At 45.9% G+C, this 17,754-nt stretch overlaps 1 protein-coding gene across 1 annotated transcript in view; it reads left to right on the top strand.

The window, feature by feature from the left end:
- ADAMTS9 (ADAM metallopeptidase with thrombospondin type 1 motif 9) overlaps nt 1-17,754 on the top strand; it is a 90,595-nt gene that overhangs the window by 32,605 nt on the left and 40,236 nt on the right. Inside the window, exons 13-28 of the mRNA XM_054161136.1 lie at nt 1,237-1,418; nt 1,521-1,657; nt 2,882-2,999; nt 3,257-3,352; nt 6,112-6,278; nt 6,390-6,519; nt 7,238-7,364; nt 9,018-9,228; nt 10,623-10,787; nt 11,900-12,064; nt 12,912-13,031; nt 14,137-14,241; nt 14,392-14,559; nt 14,754-15,038; nt 15,676-15,837; nt 16,439-16,615. Of these exons, the coding sequence (XP_054017111.1) occupies nt 1,237-1,418; nt 1,521-1,657; nt 2,882-2,999; nt 3,257-3,352; nt 6,112-6,278; nt 6,390-6,519; nt 7,238-7,364; nt 9,018-9,228; nt 10,623-10,787; nt 11,900-12,064; nt 12,912-13,031; nt 14,137-14,241; nt 14,392-14,559; nt 14,754-15,038; nt 15,676-15,837; nt 16,439-16,615 (2,515 nt within the window). The remainder of the gene's footprint in view (nt 1-1,236; nt 1,419-1,520; nt 1,658-2,881; nt 3,000-3,256; nt 3,353-6,111; nt 6,279-6,389; nt 6,520-7,237; nt 7,365-9,017; nt 9,229-10,622; nt 10,788-11,899; nt 12,065-12,911; nt 13,032-14,136; nt 14,242-14,391; nt 14,560-14,753; nt 15,039-15,675; nt 15,838-16,438; nt 16,616-17,754) is intronic.

Genomic DNA, 17,754 nt, shown 5'->3' with positions numbered 1-17,754 from the left:
TCATTCTGTAACACCAGGGAAATGCAAAATTGCTTGGGTGATATTGCAAGGTTCTGTTAAGCATATTAATGGTGGGAGCCTGTAGAAGCCTCCACCATGCCCTCCCAATTTCATTTGAAGTTTCAGGAGAGGGCAGCAGAAAGAGTGGGTTGTGGTGGGGTTTTTTATTTTATTATTACAATTCATTGTATGCATAGAAGATGAACATAGATGGGCATGTGAAATCCTGCTTGAGTTCCTAGAAGAAATTTCCTTTGACCAGGCAGTCAATAGGATAGCTTGTATCTCAAGGGTACTTTTCTTGCAACATTATCACAGTTGTAAATAACTCCCCACCAGAAAAGTGTCTTCTACTGGTCTTTTCTGATGCTGTCCATGTCCAGCTCACTCCCACACTACTGCTGACAGTAGCTGGAGGGGGAGAGGCTTTGTTGATCTCCAAAGTGAGCTGTTATCTGTCAAAGGCTCTGTCTACATGTGAGGACAAAAATAGGTTTATGACTGAAGCCCTGAACCTGGGAATTGGGAGATTAAAAATGACAGTTTCTCCTGGGTTTGTATGCTGGCTTTTCTGTGGCTTGGATGATACTACTCTCCCTAGTTTATACCAGAGTGATCCTACTGTAAGACAGGGGTAAATTAGCTACTGACCACTCTTGATTCTTTCTGGAGTACAAGGAGATAGTGGTGTTTAGAAGAGTCTAGCACTATCATTTTGGGTCAGAAATCCTGAAGGACTGAGTGCTGCCTGACCTTTCAGCCTACGCAGGCTGCTGTGATGTTTAGTATTTTGCAGCACACCAGGTGCAAACTCTTAGCCACCAAATCCATAGGACCAGTGGAGTTGTAGAGACTGACGGTCTTGTATGGGACACCTCAGTGTGAAACTAAATCCTCAGACACAGAAAAAGATGTTGCTGTTCCTCACTACTGCTGCATTCATTAGCAAATATTCCCTTTTCAAGAGGTGTCCCTGCACATGGCTGGTTGGTTGGAGTAGACGATTTCTGACGTCCCTTCCAACTTAAGCTATTCTATGATTCTTCATCCCATTTAGCATCACATACATGAACTTTTTTATTAGATATCTGCTTAAGTTTTCCTACTTGTCAGCTGGTGACGTGCACAAAGACAGAGCCCACAAAATGCTTTGCAAAATACCAACTGTGCTGAATAGGTTGCAGAACTGCATCTCATTTACAGCCTGATCCCAGACAGTCTCTCTTGTTTCTGCAGGCCTAAAAACGGTGGCAAATACTGTGTGGGCCGTCGTATGAAGTTCAAATCCTGCAACACAGAGCCATGCTCGAAGCTGAAGAAGGATTTCCGGGATGAGCAGTGTGCTGACTTCGATGGAAAGCACTTCAACATCAATGGGCTGCCCACGAACGTGCGCTGGGTTCCCAAATACAGCGGCAGTAAGTGGCAGAGCGGGAATGCAGGGCCTGCCTCTTGCATCACCCCATTGAGCTGATGGCATTGGGATAATAACATGGTTCTGGTTTTCCTCCCATCCCCAGTCCTGATGAAGGATCGGTGTAAGCTGTTCTGCCGGGTGGCAGGAAACACAGCCTATTACCAGCTGCGGGACCGCGTCATCGACGGGACGCCCTGTGGCCCAGACACAAATGACATCTGTGTACAGGGCCTCTGCCGGGTAAGCAATTTCCTTTCTCCTTAGTTGAGGGTTTTGCATGGCAGTAGGGTGCTTCTGCACCTTAAAATAGAGTCATAGAATGCTTTTCATTGGAAAGGAACTTTAAAGGTTATTTAGTCCAACCCCCTGCAGTGAGCACAGACATCTTCAACTAGAGCAGGTTGCTCAGAGCCTGGTCCATCCTGACCTGGAATGTTTCCAGGGATGGGGCTTCTATCACCTCTCTGGGCAACCTGGACCAGTGTCTCGCCACCCTCATTGTAAGAAGTTTCTTCCTTACATGTAGTCTCAATCACCCTTCGTAGTTTAAAACCCTCACACCTTGTTCTGGCACAATTGTGGTAGTTTTAGGCTATGCCTTCAAATTTTTTCACAGATCTTGAACAAAAAAGTAGTAAAAATGTAAATAAATCACTTTTGGGTGTAAAAAGGAAAATACCACACACTACAGGCCCTGCTGGAAAGATTGTCCCCGTCTTTCTTATAGGCCGCTTCAATTATTTAAAGCCCACAATACAGTCTCCCAGAGCATTGTCTTCTCCAGGGTGGAACAATCCCAACTCTCTCAGCCTTTCTTCACAGGAGAGGTGTTCCAGCCCTCTGATCATTTTTGTGGTCTCTTCTGGATCCTCTCCAATCTGTCCATGTCTGTCTTGTGCTAAGAAGCTGGCTCCAGCACAGGAGCTACATTGTTGGTGTGCCCCTGTGCTCAGGGGCTACCAGCAGCATCCACAGGCTCCACAAGCCACAGCTGTTCTGAAGCTCAAGCCAACATCTAGATTTACAGAGAAGCCATCCGTAGAGGGTGTCTGTACATCTGTCCTAAGTTACTGAGAGCTGGGGAGGTCCAAGCCTGGATCCCAGTGATGCTTCTTTCTGTGCTGTGCCCTAGTTCTTCCTGGTCAGACCCCGGAGCACATTACATTTCCTTTCACAATTTTTCCCCCCCCACACTTTCCTCTGTGGGAACAATTGATACAAGAAGTTTTCTCTAGTGAAGGCATCACTTGGTGCAAACAGCAGTTCTGATTTTTGCTTTTTGTTTGAAAATGGTTGTGGGATGGCCAGACTGTCAGAAAAAATGTGGGGAAGCAAAACAATTTCTTTCACAGCAGCCTTTTGCATACAGAGCTTTTGTGTGTCATAATTGGGAGGTTTGTAAATGATGTTCTAGTTTGTATTTGCTCAATCTATTCCCCCCCCTCCCCAATTTCTCTCTTAAAGCAAGCTGGATGTGATCATGTGCTGAATTCAAAAGCAAGAAGAGATAAATGTGGTGTTTGTGGTGGAGATAATTCTTCATGCAAAACTGTTGCAGGCACATTTAACACGGTGCATTATGGTAAGAATCTGTTGCTAAAAACTTTATGGTGAAAAATGTGGGTCTATAAAAGCCATTACCACACTTAATCTACAAAAACACTGATGTAAAGTGCTTCCAGCTACAGCGTACTCCATTTTATAACTATTTATGCTACCCCTAAATGAAAAGTATCATCATGTGTAATGTGAGGTAATTTTGCTCATTTCCCTACCCCTGGTAAAAAGCAAATGAAATGTCTGTGTAATAGCCTTGACTTTCCGTTAAATCTTTTCTAGGTTATAACGTTGTGGTCCGCATCCCAGCTGGTGCAACTAATATTGATGTGCGTCAGCACAGTTACTCAGGGAAACCAGAGGATGACAACTACCTGGGTGAGTTGCAGTCCTTGTTTCAATCCAGGAATCTGATTTATTGTCTGATTGTGGTGATACATCTCCTGGCTGCTCTCTGCTAGGGAGGTTGAAGAATTCATTTGAGGGAGATGTTTCTCTTATCAAGTACTTATCTCAGGCTTATCTTGTTCTTTCTTTTTGTTCGTGCCATCCTTGATGCAAAGTTTGGGAGCTTCATAGACTTTAAGAAATATCCCTTTAGAATGTCTCTGAGGCCAAGAAGGACTAGAAGCATGGGCTCAACAGTGGGCTCCAGTGGGAGCTGAGGCACAAAGCTGGGACCCAAACAGGCTTCTAAGCTCTGCTGGAGTCTCCTCATCATGACTTAATACATCTCCACTGTTGCTGTCCCTTGGCTGGAGCGTAAATACACCATACCCTGAAAGGCATGTGTATAAACAAATCGAAAAAGAAGTTGTTTTCTACTCTTCTGAGAATAAAAATTCCAGTTTTACATAGACTGAGGCCTTCTTGTTTCTCCTTGACATTGATATGGAGCTATAGAAATACCTTGCACCAAAGACCTTGTTTGATTTAAACCTAACACTAATTTGGCCTTTGGCTGTTAGATATTCATAGTCACTGTATGCTCTTCTGTATTCTCTAGCGGCAGTGGGTAATGCTTGTGGTGCTGTGTTGGACCAGTCTGGTGCATGCACATGCGCTTTAAGCATGGCCATGTGTCTCTCTTCCACCATACAGTAACTTATCCCATACAGAGCTCTGTTTGTGTTCAGTAGCAGAGATAATGAAAACACATTGTGGGTGATGTTCCATCTGCCAGTTGAAGGCTGGTTTTGCCGTTAAGTCCAGTCTGGGTCCCTCAGAGTCTCTCTGGACTGCTGACAGAGCAGGGTATTTGGGCTGTAGCCCCATGCAGTCCCAGGAAGATGGTTGCTTTCACACATCTGTTCCTCCTCTTTGGCAGCACTGTGCCTTGCACTTCCAGCTGAATTTTGGTAGCACAAGGTCCTGTATTTACATTTTTGAGCAGGACATCTCATTTCATCACACAAAATCTCTGCATTGTTGAGAGCTTTTGCAAAATGCAGGGTTTAACTCGAGTGCTCGCTGTAAGTGGGTGTGCTAAAAACAGGACTAGGATGGTGGTTCCTAGCCCATCAAAGGTAAAGGAACTCACTTGGGAAATGAGTAAAGGAAACTACTATGCACCAAAGGGGAGCTGTGCTGACAGCTTTGGCTATTGCTCTGAAATGGTTTCCATATGGCCGGACCCTTCATTCAGGCAAAAATCTGAGTGGGTCCTCCCTGTCCTCATTCCCAGGCTGGGGTCATGCAAGGCTGTCTGTCCCCACACACATGCAGCCATTCACTGGCAGTTCCATTGCATCATTTCTGCACGTTCACAGCAAAGAAGTGCACATCGCTACTGAGAAAACTTTACTGAGGTGGGACAGTTTTCCATCCTAGGAGAGTGACATATGTTTCATTATTTCTCTTTTATAGAAAAGCAATCCTCCCCATGTCATGCCTATTAAAACTGGTTCACCCCAGAAAGAGCCCCAAATAACTTCTCAGCTCTTCATGGAGGGCCTTTAATCTTCTTGGGAAGCAATGAAGTCAAATCTTCTTTAATGTTGCTTTAATATTGCTGGGAAAGCATCTCTTCACATTAGGCCTGACTGGAAGCAAATGAGAAGTGTGCATGTGTCCACTTATTTTGCAGCTCACTGAGTGTGTAATCTTGGGCCCTTAGTACTGTGAACCTTGTAGGTGCTTAACAATTTAGGAGGAATTTGATGTTGTCATCAAGTCCAAGGTGTGTACCTACTGTTGTAGGAGATACAGTAAATGGTGAGGAATCCTTTAATGAGTTTTAGTACTGCCTAATGATATTAAAGCCTCCAAAGTGTGGAATTTGGTTGAGTGTAGCATCTGCTTTGTGAGTTTTACTCCATCTATGTCTGTTTGCTACCAAGCAGTGTTTCGCTTTGTTATCTTTCCTCATTCAGTGTAAAAACTTCCCCCTTCAGTGTTTTGGTGTTAAGTTTAGATTTTTCAGTACAGAGGCTTTGTAGTAATGTAGCTGTGATGGGTGAAATGGTGGGGAAACTAACTTAGGAAATTAGCTACATAATCGCATTAGTGTGAAGTTGTGCAGCAGACTGCTGTTTTCAGGAAACTGTTCCTCTTATAAAGCATTTAGGCTTTAAGCCTTCAGTGCTTTGACATACCTTAAGATTTGGAATAATAAAAAGTGGGGGGGGAGGAGGGCGAAGGAGAGGCAGGGGGAGATACTGACCAAACTCACTGTAACTATCTACTACAAAATTATGTTTGGCTAATTACAGTGCATACATTTACCCTAATATGCCTGTAAACAACAGGGAAGCCACCCTATCCTCATGACTAGCAAAAAAATTTGAGCAGGGTTATTTCTGTGGGACATGAGGGGATACAGACTGGGTGTGCTGCCTACTGCAGACATCCCAGTGTGCATTTTGGGTGTCTCTCCACCCTGGGTAATGGGTGAACTACTTAGCAACAACTTCAGGCACTCAGCTTTCACTTTAACGAGTCTCTCCAGTGGCAACAGGAGAAGACAAAATGTCTGTAAGAGCTCTGCTGCTCTCTTTGCATCCTTTCTGTTTGAGAGTGCCAGGGGTTTTTTTCCTCCCACCCCAATGAAAATGACTGCTGAGAGGGCATGACCCATGTTGTTATGTACGTATGAGTTAATTCTACGTCTTTAGTTCTTGTTTTTTGCACCTATGCAGCCTTATCTAACAGTCAAGGAGACTTTATATTAAATGGAGACTTTGTCGTCAGTATGTTTAAAAGGGAAATCAAAGTTGGGAATGCTGTGATCGAATACAGTGGATCGGATAATACTATTGAAAGGATTAATTCTACAGATCGGATTGAGCAAGAAATAACACTTCAGGTGAAGTATATGTTGTGTGTTTGGAAAAGTCTGCTCAGCATTACTGGACCGCAAACAGTGGGGCAGTGAAATCTGTTGGTTTACTCTGTTGCATCTTTTTTCTCCTCTCAGGTGTTATCAGTGGGCAATTTGTACAATCCTGACGTTCGCTACACATTTAATATTCCCATTGAGGACAAGCCTCAGCAGTTTTACTGGAATGCATATGGCCCGTGGCAGCCTTGCAGCAAGCTCTGCCAAGGTGGGTTGCATGGGAAGGTTTCGTTTTGTCCTGGATTTGTCTGGGATCTGGGCAGTGCGGTCACAGAATCAACCAACCAGGCTGGAAGAGACCTCCAAGATCATCAAGTCCAACCAATCAACCAACCACAGCTAATCAACTAGACCATGGCACTAGGTGCCTCATCCAGGCTTTTCTTAAATACCTTCAGGGATGCTGACCCCACCACCTCCCTGGGCAGTCCATTCCTGTTTAATCTCTTCAAGATTCTCACATTATGAGCATGACTGTTTCCTTGTAGTATCACGCAAGGTGTAGCATTGCTCTGCTGCTCCTCAGTTTCAGAGCAGGGCGCCTTTACAGCCCCTTGGTGCCAGGTAAGCATTTCAACCTAGTTTGCAGGTGAGGAAGTTCAAGTGCAGAAGAGCTTTTGTGGCATTTCCTAAGCCTGCAAAAGGCATCAGTGTCTGCTTTTGGGTCTGACTTCCAGTCGTTGCTGCCTACCAGTGTTGACCCTGTTAAACACATCCTTGCAGGGGTGCTGCAGCTCTGTCTGTGTCCGTCTCTTCTGCATTAAACTCCTGCTCTTCTTATATAGTCTTAATGCCCTCCCTGTTTCTGAAAGAGATTGAAAAGCTTAATTAAATGTCTTATAATTGCTACTATAAACAGAGTAGCAGAAATAAGTGATTTTGTTGCTTTCCTGTGTGGCTCAATGTGCCTTTTTCTTTCTGTGTAGGAGAACGGAGAAGGAAGCCTGTGTGTACAAGAGAGTCGGATCAGCTCACAGTGTCAGACCAGCGCTGTGATCGCATACCCGAGCCTGACCCCATCGCTGAGCCTTGTAACACAGAATGTGAATTAAGGTGCACTTTACTCAGCTGTGTATATACATTACATCATATATTTACCATTTACTCCTCTCTCCTTTCACTTCTCACCATAACTCCTTTTCTCACCAGCCTGTATTAGACTTTAAAAAAGAAAAGCATTAGCAGTTGCCTCCTTCTCAACCAAGAGGGACTGGCATCCAACAGCTGTGTTTTGAGAGGCCCTTTTCTACATGTTCACGTTTAGCTTGTTGGATTAAATTAGTGCCAACTCTTAAAACAACCCAAAATAATTATCACCTAACATGGGAAACTCAGTCCCTGAAATTTGCATTTGCCTTGATCAGAATTGCTCAGCACCGTCCTACAAACAGCCTGCAAAGGAAGGGCAGGGGGAGGGGGGAGGGTGGGCGGAATATGCTCAGAGAGAAAGAGTAACTAAGCCTTGGATTTATCATCATTTGCTTAAAGCGGAGAATAAGCTCAGGTGTAGAGTGGGTTTGGGGCTGTCCCCAGACAGTTCTTGAGGATTGGAACTGATGGAGCATGGACTAAATCATCACAACCCGTTTTCCTTTAAACAGCAATCCGTTTTCCTTTCTGGAGCTTAAATATGGTGGCATTAAACGGCTGCTGGTGAAGCAATTCAGATGGCTACGTTTCCCGAGGGGTTATTCTGGCTGTGCTAAACCCGGGGCTCTGTAGGGGCTGTAGCTCAGGTTGTCGCGGTAACAGCTGTTGCCATTGCAACAGGTTGGAAACTTGAGAAGGGCAAACGCAGGAGTTTGAAAAGCAGGCAGGGATGTGAGGGCTCCCCCCATTCAGGAGCTATTGACTCCAAATCCCCTTGATCTTATTCTTCTCCTAGCTTGCTGAATTTTGCTCTCTCGACAAAGAAACAGGGCTTTGCCCTCCCTGCACAGCCCAGGGGTCTCCAGGACCTGCAGGGAACATCACTGCCTCCTTCCCCAGGAGCTACTCCTCCAACGTGTGGGGTGCAACCAGCTCCTATTGACTCCTGGGCCTCCAAAAATCATCCTGGATCAGGTCTTATGCCCAGCTTCTCTTGCCAGAGCTGGGGCCAGGGATGATGTGAAACAGAAGTGTATTCCCAGGTGGGTCTTTGAAGGCCACCAGCACCTGCCCCTGCTGCCCATCCCAGGAAGGAGACAGCAGGGTGGGAAACTCCATTGAGAGGAAATACTTCTAATCCCTACTGACACCTCTCAGACTCATGTGTCATGGAGCAAGGCTTTTGCCCAGGCTTTGGAGAGCTGAGGCTATTCTGTAGTCATCCTGCCATGTGCCTTTCAAGCCTCTGCAAACCACTTTTTGATGCTGTATTTATGAGTTTTTAGTTTTTGGAAGCCAAGGTGGCACTCCTGCAGGAGAGTGTAGCATGGAAAGCCTTCAAAACACTGCCCACTGGACTCCCCCTCAACACCCTGCATGGTCCTGCAAGGGTAGCTTTGTGGCCTATAAGAGGGATCTGGTGACAGTTCCTTCCATGCAAGAAGCAAGGGTTAATTGTCTCTGAGTTTTGGAAGCCACAAAGCATTCTATAATATTACAAAAAGGCAAAACTCCCAGCTGAAGAGCATATATTCTTTACTTATGTCAAATGTGTTTGAGCACATTACCTGCAGGGTCCCAGAGCCTCACAGCTGATGTTTGCTCTCCTCGGCTCAGGTGGCACATCGCAAGGAAGAGCGAGTGCACAGCCCAGTGTGGGCTGGGCTACCGTACCCTGGAGATCTACTGCTCCAAGTACAGCAGGCTGGAGGCGAAGATAGAGAAGGTCGACGACCGCTTCTGCAGCAGCCAGCCCAAGCCGAGCACGAGGGAGAAGTGCACTGGAGACTGTAACGTGGGAGGGTGGCGGTACTCAGCCTGGACAGAGGTAAGGAATGCTTGGTGGCCCACAGGGATATGTCAGTTTGCAAACAGTGTGGACGTGTCCTGGATGGAGTGACACAATTCACTTGTTATAGAGAAGCAGCAAGAGTGATTTAAGTTTGATAGTAAATGAGACAGTGGTTTAACAAGATTTGATGGTGAGGTACACTTAATTATTTAGTGCATAGAGAAGAGGGAGAACCTCCCATTGAGTCAGAAAGTTTAGAGTGGACCATCTTGCTTTCCAAATGGAACTTAGGGGCAGTTACATCCATTCTTAATTTCATATTTGGTTTATGCTGAAAGGGTTATATTTGCCAAATCAATCCTTTATACTCTCAACCTGGAAGACTAACCTTGAGAGATGTCCTTGCTCAAGGGGAGATCCTGGTGTGCAGCCTGCTGCCATGCAGGATAGCTCAAAGGGCCCTGGGGCTGTCCACTATTTATGGAGTATGGTAATTGACTTACAGTCATATTTACATACCAACCACAGATGTTGGTTTCTTCCAAATGTGTCTTGAGGCAGACACTGACCAGCACTGTGGTTAGGTGGAGCCATTGCTCAAATGAGCCCTTGATTATTGTGTTGTTATCTGTCTCCTCTTAATCCACATGACAAGGTGCATCCATTACAGTCACCACTTGTGGTTATCACTTTAGCAGGCTTACAGAAATAAAGGTCAGGTTGACAGAGGGAATGACCACACCACTGCAATATGTAAAAGCTGGCCACAGTGATTCTGCTGCTGTTGCTTTTTCTGAAGGACACTCCAGTCTAGTCCAAATCAGCCTGGTACTCAACTGCAATTAATTTATGCTTTTAAGCATCCCAAGGTCTGGCTTTCTTACACAAAGTCCTGCTGTCTTTTGTCTCCCATCAAAAGCAGCACCACTGCCAGGAGCTGGGGAGGACATTACCCTCAGCAGAGGACTTCTGAAATTTGTTTCCTCCACACTTTTTAGCTTTTCCATGAAACAAGAAAATTCCTGAATGCAGGCCTGGCACTTAAGAGAATGATGAGCCTGAGGTGTTCTAGGGAGGGCACAGGGAAGGGGCACTGGCTGTTTAGAGGGAATTAATCTCTCCTAAAATGAGAAGGAGCAGCAGCCATTTGGGAGAACTGAAAGGCAACACTTGTAAAAGTAATAATGGGGTTATAACCTAAAATGAATTTGTGAAACTCATTGCCATGAGATCTTACTAAGTTTAGCGAGACTGTCTTTTTAAAGGAATATTTAAGGTAACAGCCTGTAACTTAAAGTACAGATTGTTCTTGTGGAGGTTTTCTGCAGTCTCTTCACAGCTCTGACTCCAAAGAGGGGGTGGGAAATAAGTGGGCTCTTGGCCCATAACTGAGTGGCAGATAGTACTTACTCAGTGTCTCTCCTTCCCAGTGCTCCAAGACCTGTGGTGGGGGCACACGGCGGCGGCGAGCAATGTGTGTGAACACCTACAACGATGTCCTGGATGACAGCAAGTGCAGTCAGCAGGAGAAGCTGACAGTGCAGCGATGCAGTGACTTCTCCTGCCCCCAGTGGAAAACTGGTGACTGGTCCGAGGTAGGTGTTGGTCACCAGAGTGGGCTCGCCCTGCTGGTCCATCACCCTGAGGAGCTGCTCATCCTTCATGTTGGCTTTGTGCCCTGGGGCGTGGGATCAGTACGCCTTCTGTAGAAAGTGTCCTGAAGTCTGTGCACCTAGAGGCTTGGAGACAGGCAGCAAAGGCTCTGGCCTTGTCCCTGCTGGTGTAGTAGCCATTTCCCTCCTTGCAAAGCTGTGGGGGTTTAATACTTCTCGAACCCTGCATGAATTTTTCCCAAACCCTGCATGAATTTCTCCCCAACTTTTCCACAGTTGGGAAGAAAAATACTTTATGCCCTCATTTTCCCTTGAGATTGTCCTCTCAAGCCCTGGCAGCTCTAGCTGAAGAGTAGCATTTCACTATACTAATGTCTTGCTTACATCTCTCCCTGATGTTTCTTAACTTTACTTCTCCCATTGCTGCTGGCATCCTTGGCAGTGCTGCAAAGCCATATCTTGGTAGGCTTTTCCCTGCAGCAGGACCAGGGATACTGGAGAACAGTTTTCAAAGGCTGCTTGTCACCTTTATGGCTGAAGAGCTCTGGTTTCTGTGAATCACATTGTTTCAGGAAATTATGGAGGAAATTAACTGGCAACAGGAATTGTTCTTTGCAAAATGTCTGTCTTCTAGATTAACCTACTGGCAGGCCAAACCATGCCAGAGCAGTGAAAGAGCCGTTTGCAGCCCATTGGAGCTGAGACCCATATTGCATGTACTTGGAGCTGAACAACTTTTTGCAGCCTTTGGCATCTTGTGCACAGTGGAAGCTCAGCTGGGTGGTGCTGTGGCTTTGCCTTACATTTCACAGCTCCTAGAATTCAAGAGCCTTTGTGGTCTTGCTTTGCCCATGTGGCCTGGCTGTGATCTCTGTGCTCCAGCTCTGCTCAGGACCAGCTCCTGAGAACAATCATGCCGTATTGCAAGACACGCATGTGTTTTCCAGCACGTGTGGTCATTAGCTAAGAACTGCCTCCTGGCTTTTAAGCAGTGGTTGCAATGGATCTCTGGACTTACTTTTCAGTACTAGGGCAGGTGCTGAGCTGCTAGCACAACCCAAGCATCGCCTGACCTTGTGCTTTCCTCCTCACAGTGCCTGGTTACCTGTGGAAAAGGGCACAAACACCGCCAGACCTGGTGCCAGTTTGGAGAAGATCGATTGAATGACAGGTTTTGTGATCCTGAAACAAAGCCAGAGTCGGTGCAGACATGCCAGCAGCAGGAGTGTGCCTCGTGGCAAGTGGGGCCGTGGGGCCAGGTACTGCAGAGCTACCATGAAGGTCCCAGCCAGTGGGGCATGGGTACTGGTAGCCAAGGCTGGGCACTATCCTTTCATCCAAATTCAGAGGCATAACTGTGTTAATTGATTTGCAGACCAAAGCAGCCCTCTGTTTGCAGAGGCTGCAATAACAGTACCTGCCCTAAGTGCTAAATTAAATCTGTGTCAGACTAAATTTGCCATGATTTTCAGAAAAAAGGGTTTCCAAGGTTACACTCCTAAATTCATATTTAGACATGTAAATACACAGTCTAATTTCCACAGGAAAGCTGCTCCCATTGAATAGCTTTTGTTGCTTTTAGAGTTTTCCAGTTTCTGGGTTGGTGAGCAATTTTTTATCCTGTTAAAATAGAAGTTCATTTCTCCCAGAGTGTTCTGGCACCTCCTTTTCCACAAAGCTCTTGACTCTTGACTTAAAAAATCAGCAACAAACCCAGACCAGTCGTCCCAGCCCGACTTATTTCCCATCAGCAAAATTATTCATTAGCTGCTTGTGCTACTGTGGGGATGAACAGCAAGTTCTAAAGAAGGGTATGATGCAGGTTCTACCAGGCTATGATTTACTGTGTGTAGCAAAGTAAATCATTTAAATGCTGGCACCTTCATTCCCAAGGAAGCAAGTGAAGCGTGCAAAGCTCTGGTGGGCACAGTGAGTTAAAACTTTGACCTAATTTAAAGCTGAAATGCGTGAAGTGGAGAGAAACCAGAAGGGAAACTGGGTTTTATTTTTGCTGCTCATGCTACATGGCTAAACACAGGCTGGACTGATTTATACTGAAGCAGCTACTCACATCAGTGTTTCTTTGTGCCCTCTGTCCTCTCCCAGTGCACGACAACCTGTGGCCAAGGCTACCAGATGAGAGCAGTGAAGTGTGTTGTGGGCACGTATGTGTCAGTGGTGGATGATAATGAGTGTAATGCTGCAACAAGACCAACAGATACCCAGGTAAATCATGCTCTCCTCTCTCCATCTTTGACAAATAAATGGAGAAATGTTGCACACCCTTTGGAAATTTGCTGAAGAGCCTTTTTGTGCTATGTTCACTAGTACTTCGAAGCAAACATGTAAATTCCAATTTCAAGCAGAGAATGTCCCCAAGGTGTCTGAAGGACTTGAGTAAACCAGAACATTACCATCTATCTGTCATCTAGGAGAGTTGAATTAAGGCCGCAACATCTAGAAGAGGGCTGCTTTTCCCATGTATGGAGAGCAATCACACACTAGTTAAGAGGTAACAAACCCACTTGTCATCAGCCTTCGTTTGGCTTGCACATCTACATCCCCAGTGGAAGTAAAGTCACAGCAATGCGGAAACCATTTCTGCCATTTGTCATGAGCAGCTCACTCCCTTGCAGTGATGATCAGTATTAATTTCCTTTTTGGCAATGACTGCTCATAGGCTCATGCAGTAAAGTCATGGCTATTCATCATGTCTGTCACCAGACCTCCCAGGAGATACAGACAGGACCAGAGCCCTCCTGTTAGTCACCATACCAAGACTGAGATGAATGACATGCTGGTCCCCAAAACCTTGCATGCTTACTGTGTGGTGAAGATCAGCACATGGATATAGGTGGTCTGGTGGGCTGTAGGGAATCAAAGGGCTGCAATCAGCTCGGCAGCGTGACCCATATTAAGTGGGTGGCAGGTCTTGTGCTGAAGGAAGGGAGCTTTGAAGGGAGATAAAGTTGCTGCTTTGCAGATGTGCGTTTGCTCCAGAGCTCTCTTACTGAACTTTCATCTTTTGCCTCAAAACCATCTGGTTTTAATGCGTGGAGATGGCACATGGTTATGGGATTCCTATTGTAGAGTTCCTAATAAATCAAAAGTCCACTGAGGGTTCTGCTTATGCAGCCCTTGGGGACTTGATACCAAGTTTTGCTGACTCACCAAGAGGATGCAAAGGAGAAAGCCTGCCAACACACAAGTGTGCAGATCGCAGCTCTTCAAGATGTCTGTTGTTCACAATTACATTGAAGAGGAGGTGATTTAACTAAAACATCTGCAAATTCTTTATTTCCCTCCTTTCCCTCACGTATTTCATGTACAGGACTGTGAAATAGCAGCATGTCCTCCCCATCCAAATAGTCCCGAAGCCAAAAGATCCATATCAGGCACTCACAGGACGCAGTGGAGATTTGGATCCTGGACTCCGGTAAGTGTGTGTTGTAATACTTTCAGGAGTATTTCACAGCAGACAATGTGATGTATCTGAGTGCATTTGACACTTGGAAGCCATTGTTCCAAAGCCCTTGTACTATATACCAGGCAACCTTCTAGCGGAGCGCTTGTTTCTCTTCCCTAGTGCTCTGCAACCTGCGGTAAGGGTACTCGGATGAGATACGTCAGCTGTCGTGATGACCAGGGCTCAGTGGCTGATGAGTCAGCTTGTTTCCACCTCCCCAAGCCGTCAGCCACGGAAATGTGCACCGTGACACCGTGCGGGCAGTGGAAGGCCTTGGAGTGGAGCTCTGTAAGCATCACGCCGTCTCTTGCAGGAGAGCCTTAGAGACCTCATTACTGGAAATGTAGTTCATTAATCTGTCATGCTTGCCCTTTTATAAGTGGGGGCATAAAGGTTTTCCACTGTTTGTTACAGCAATAGGTGTCTGTCTGGTGCTCAAAGCTGGAAATGTGACTGTGTGTCATTTTCTTGCTCTAACACAGTGCTCGGTGACATGTGGTCAAGGTAAGGCAACGCGACAAGTGATCTGCATCAATTACAGTGACCAGCTGGTGGATAGGAGTGAGTGTGATCCAGATGACCTCCCTGCCACCGAGCAAGACTGCTCCATGTCTCCTTGTCATCCAAACAGCCATGACTACGGCAGGCCCATCCACCCTTTCCTCTATCCGGATCATCGCCTGAAATTGCACCCTGGAGGCAGCCCGAACCGAAACCGTGCGCATATACCAGGAGGCAATCAGTGGAGGATTGGCCCCTGGGGTGCTGTAAGTGCCCTGGTTTTCTTATTGCTCTTTTGTTTTGTTTTCTTCCTGGGCTAATCCAGAGTTTTCTTAAAGTCACCAAGCAGGGAAAAAAGAGACCTGCTACCTGTTCTCTGCTCGCATGAGCAAGTGTTGTGGTAGGGAGCAGGCACCACTTCTCAGCCTCTCACACCTCATATCTCCAAATTTTCTAGGCAGAAAGCTGTCAGCATTGTTTTCCATGAGACAAAGGCCAACCTTTGCTTCTTGGCTGTCTCCTGGGACATTTACAGCTGTGCAGAGCCGTTGCCAAAGCATAGCAGAGCATTAATGCCAGCTCCTCTCACCCCAACCAGTTTACAGTGCTTTATCACAGAAGTTCCTAAAGGGAATTAAGCACAAATGGGATGTCAAACACTGCATTAAGGCTGTGGGGATTACTCACCTGCTTAAAACTAGGCTCATGTTTATTTTCTTTGCTTAGTCAGCACCTAGGTCATTGCACTGCTATTAGTAATAACTGGAGTTTGAAGTTAATAATGCCTGTTAGCTGTATTCCATGTCTAGCGGTGCATTCCCACGGTGCAAGGCACTGGGAAGGACCTGGGAGTACAAAATTATTCCTGGACTGAACAAAGCCATGGGCAATTGTGTCTTCCAGTGCTCTAGCACGTGTGCGGGGGGGTTCCAGCGGCGGGTCGTGGTGTGCCAAGATGAAAATGGATACACCGCAAATAACTGCGACGAGAAAAGCAAACCCATGGAGCAGAGATCATGCGAATCTGGCCCCTGTCCTCAGTGGGCTTATGGCAACTGGGGAGAGGTGAGTGCAACATTCCCTCTGTGCTCCCTGCGCAGGGGAAGGCTTTCCTTACCACATGGCTGAAAAATGGGAGAAGGAGGGCATGCCGCAGTGACATTTATTAGCCAGACTGGAGCATGAAAGGCAGCCTCTGATAAATGAGTGAACCCTTGCAACTGCTGGGTGGTATTTTCCTTTCCATTTGTCTTGGGGAAAATTTTCTGCTCAGGCAAATGTAAATTCTACCAAAATTGAGATTCTTTTTATTAATTTTTTTGTAAGAGCAGCCTGGTATAACTGAAAGCCTTTTTTGTTTAATCAAAACACTTCTCCCTTCTGCAAATTCATCTGAGATAAGCAATTAGAGAGATTAACCTCCTGAATCATGTTGGGTCTGGCAGTATCATTGTGGAGCAGCATAAGCAGCATTGGGAAGAGAAGCTGAAGCAGATGATGCCTCATCTGAGGCTTATGCATCATTTAGGGCGGATTTAGTTGGAGTGAGTTTGCTGGGAACAGAAACAACCATTGAGTCTCAAGAGGTGCTAGTGCTTTGAGTGACCAGTTGGCAGGATTTTTACTGCCCAGTCAGTGATTTGCTCTGTCCTCTGCTAACTTCCAGTGCACAAAGCCTTGTGGGGCAGGGACAAGAACGCGGCTGGTGGTGTGCCAGCGCCCTAATGGAGAAAGGTTTACGGATCTGAGCTGTGAAATCCTTGACAAGCCACCGGACAGAGAGCAGTGCAATGTGCAGGACTGTCCTAGGGATGCTGCCTGGAGTGCTGGTCCTTGGAGCTCGGTACGGCCATAAACTCTTTCTCTTTGTGAACCGTTTCGTGGATATCCCATAACAACAGATTTAATTTGCTTCAAACCAAGGTGCTAATGCTTCATGTCTTAAAACTGCACTTAAAGAGGATTATTGACAATATATTCAGAATAACACCTGTTCAGGAAGGGCTTACATTAGGGGAGCTCGAGGCCTTTAATTTAAAAGGCACTTTCTGCTAAGTAGCCACCTTTATCCATTTTATTACACTGTGTGAGTGCTGTGCATTATGAGTCTGGGTTCTGGCTGAGTTCTTTGCATATGGATTTAAACCTGGCATTTAAGCAGTACATTTCCATTGAAGTTAAATTGTTCTGATACTTAATGGTAGTACTGCACTGTGCACCTCCTGTTTTTCCCGTCATGTGTTCTCTGCCAATAGCAAGATGACAGGGAAAAAAAATTGTACTGGATTGCATCAACTCCCAAGAACATCTAAGCATGTAAAGATGTGTGCATGTGTCCCTACCTGCCCACACACACAGCTGTATAGAAACATGTGTGCGTTCACATCCATGCTCTATTTCTATTCTCATGTATATATAATAGAGCTTGATGTACTGTGCAAAGGCACCTGATAGCTATTGTCATGCATCTCTCTGGTTGTGGAGAGTTATTGTCTGGCCTGATCTCTGACTGCTTGTTCTGATACCATTAAGTCAGCAAGAGATTAGCAAGGTGGTAAGAAGGCCTCAAACTTTGAGAGGTTTCTAATAACGAAATAGTGTTTGGAGCCGAGTTGTCTTGCACTGCTTCTTTGCCGCTGGAGGAGACTGCTACAGAGATGCTCTTGTCAGGGCAGAACAGACCTGAACCACAGGCCTGGGATGCTGGTTTGGATCCCACACTTTGAAATTCTCCCTACCCAGAGCAGCATCTTCTGCTCGGCGCAGAGCCCCTGGAGCCCCTGTGTGCCAAGATGAGTGCTGCCTTGGGCACTTCTGGCATGCTGGAAACAACCGACCTGCCTGTTTTGGAGTGGCCTTCAAACAAACGATGACCTTTATTGTGTATTTCATTATAAAAACATTTGAAGAAGGTTTTTAAAAAAAAAAAAATTAATCTGACTCAAAAGCACTTTATAGGAAAAGAAAAACAGAGGCCTGTTT

The sequence above is a fragment of the Dryobates pubescens genome, chromosome 1 (assembly GCF_014839835.1).
Source record: "Dryobates pubescens isolate bDryPub1 chromosome 1, bDryPub1.pri, whole genome shotgun sequence".
NCBI lineage: Eukaryota > Metazoa > Chordata > Aves > Piciformes > Picidae > Dryobates > Dryobates pubescens.
Note: the sequence above shows the minus strand (reverse complement) of the source record. Positions and strands in the feature narration are given on the sequence as shown.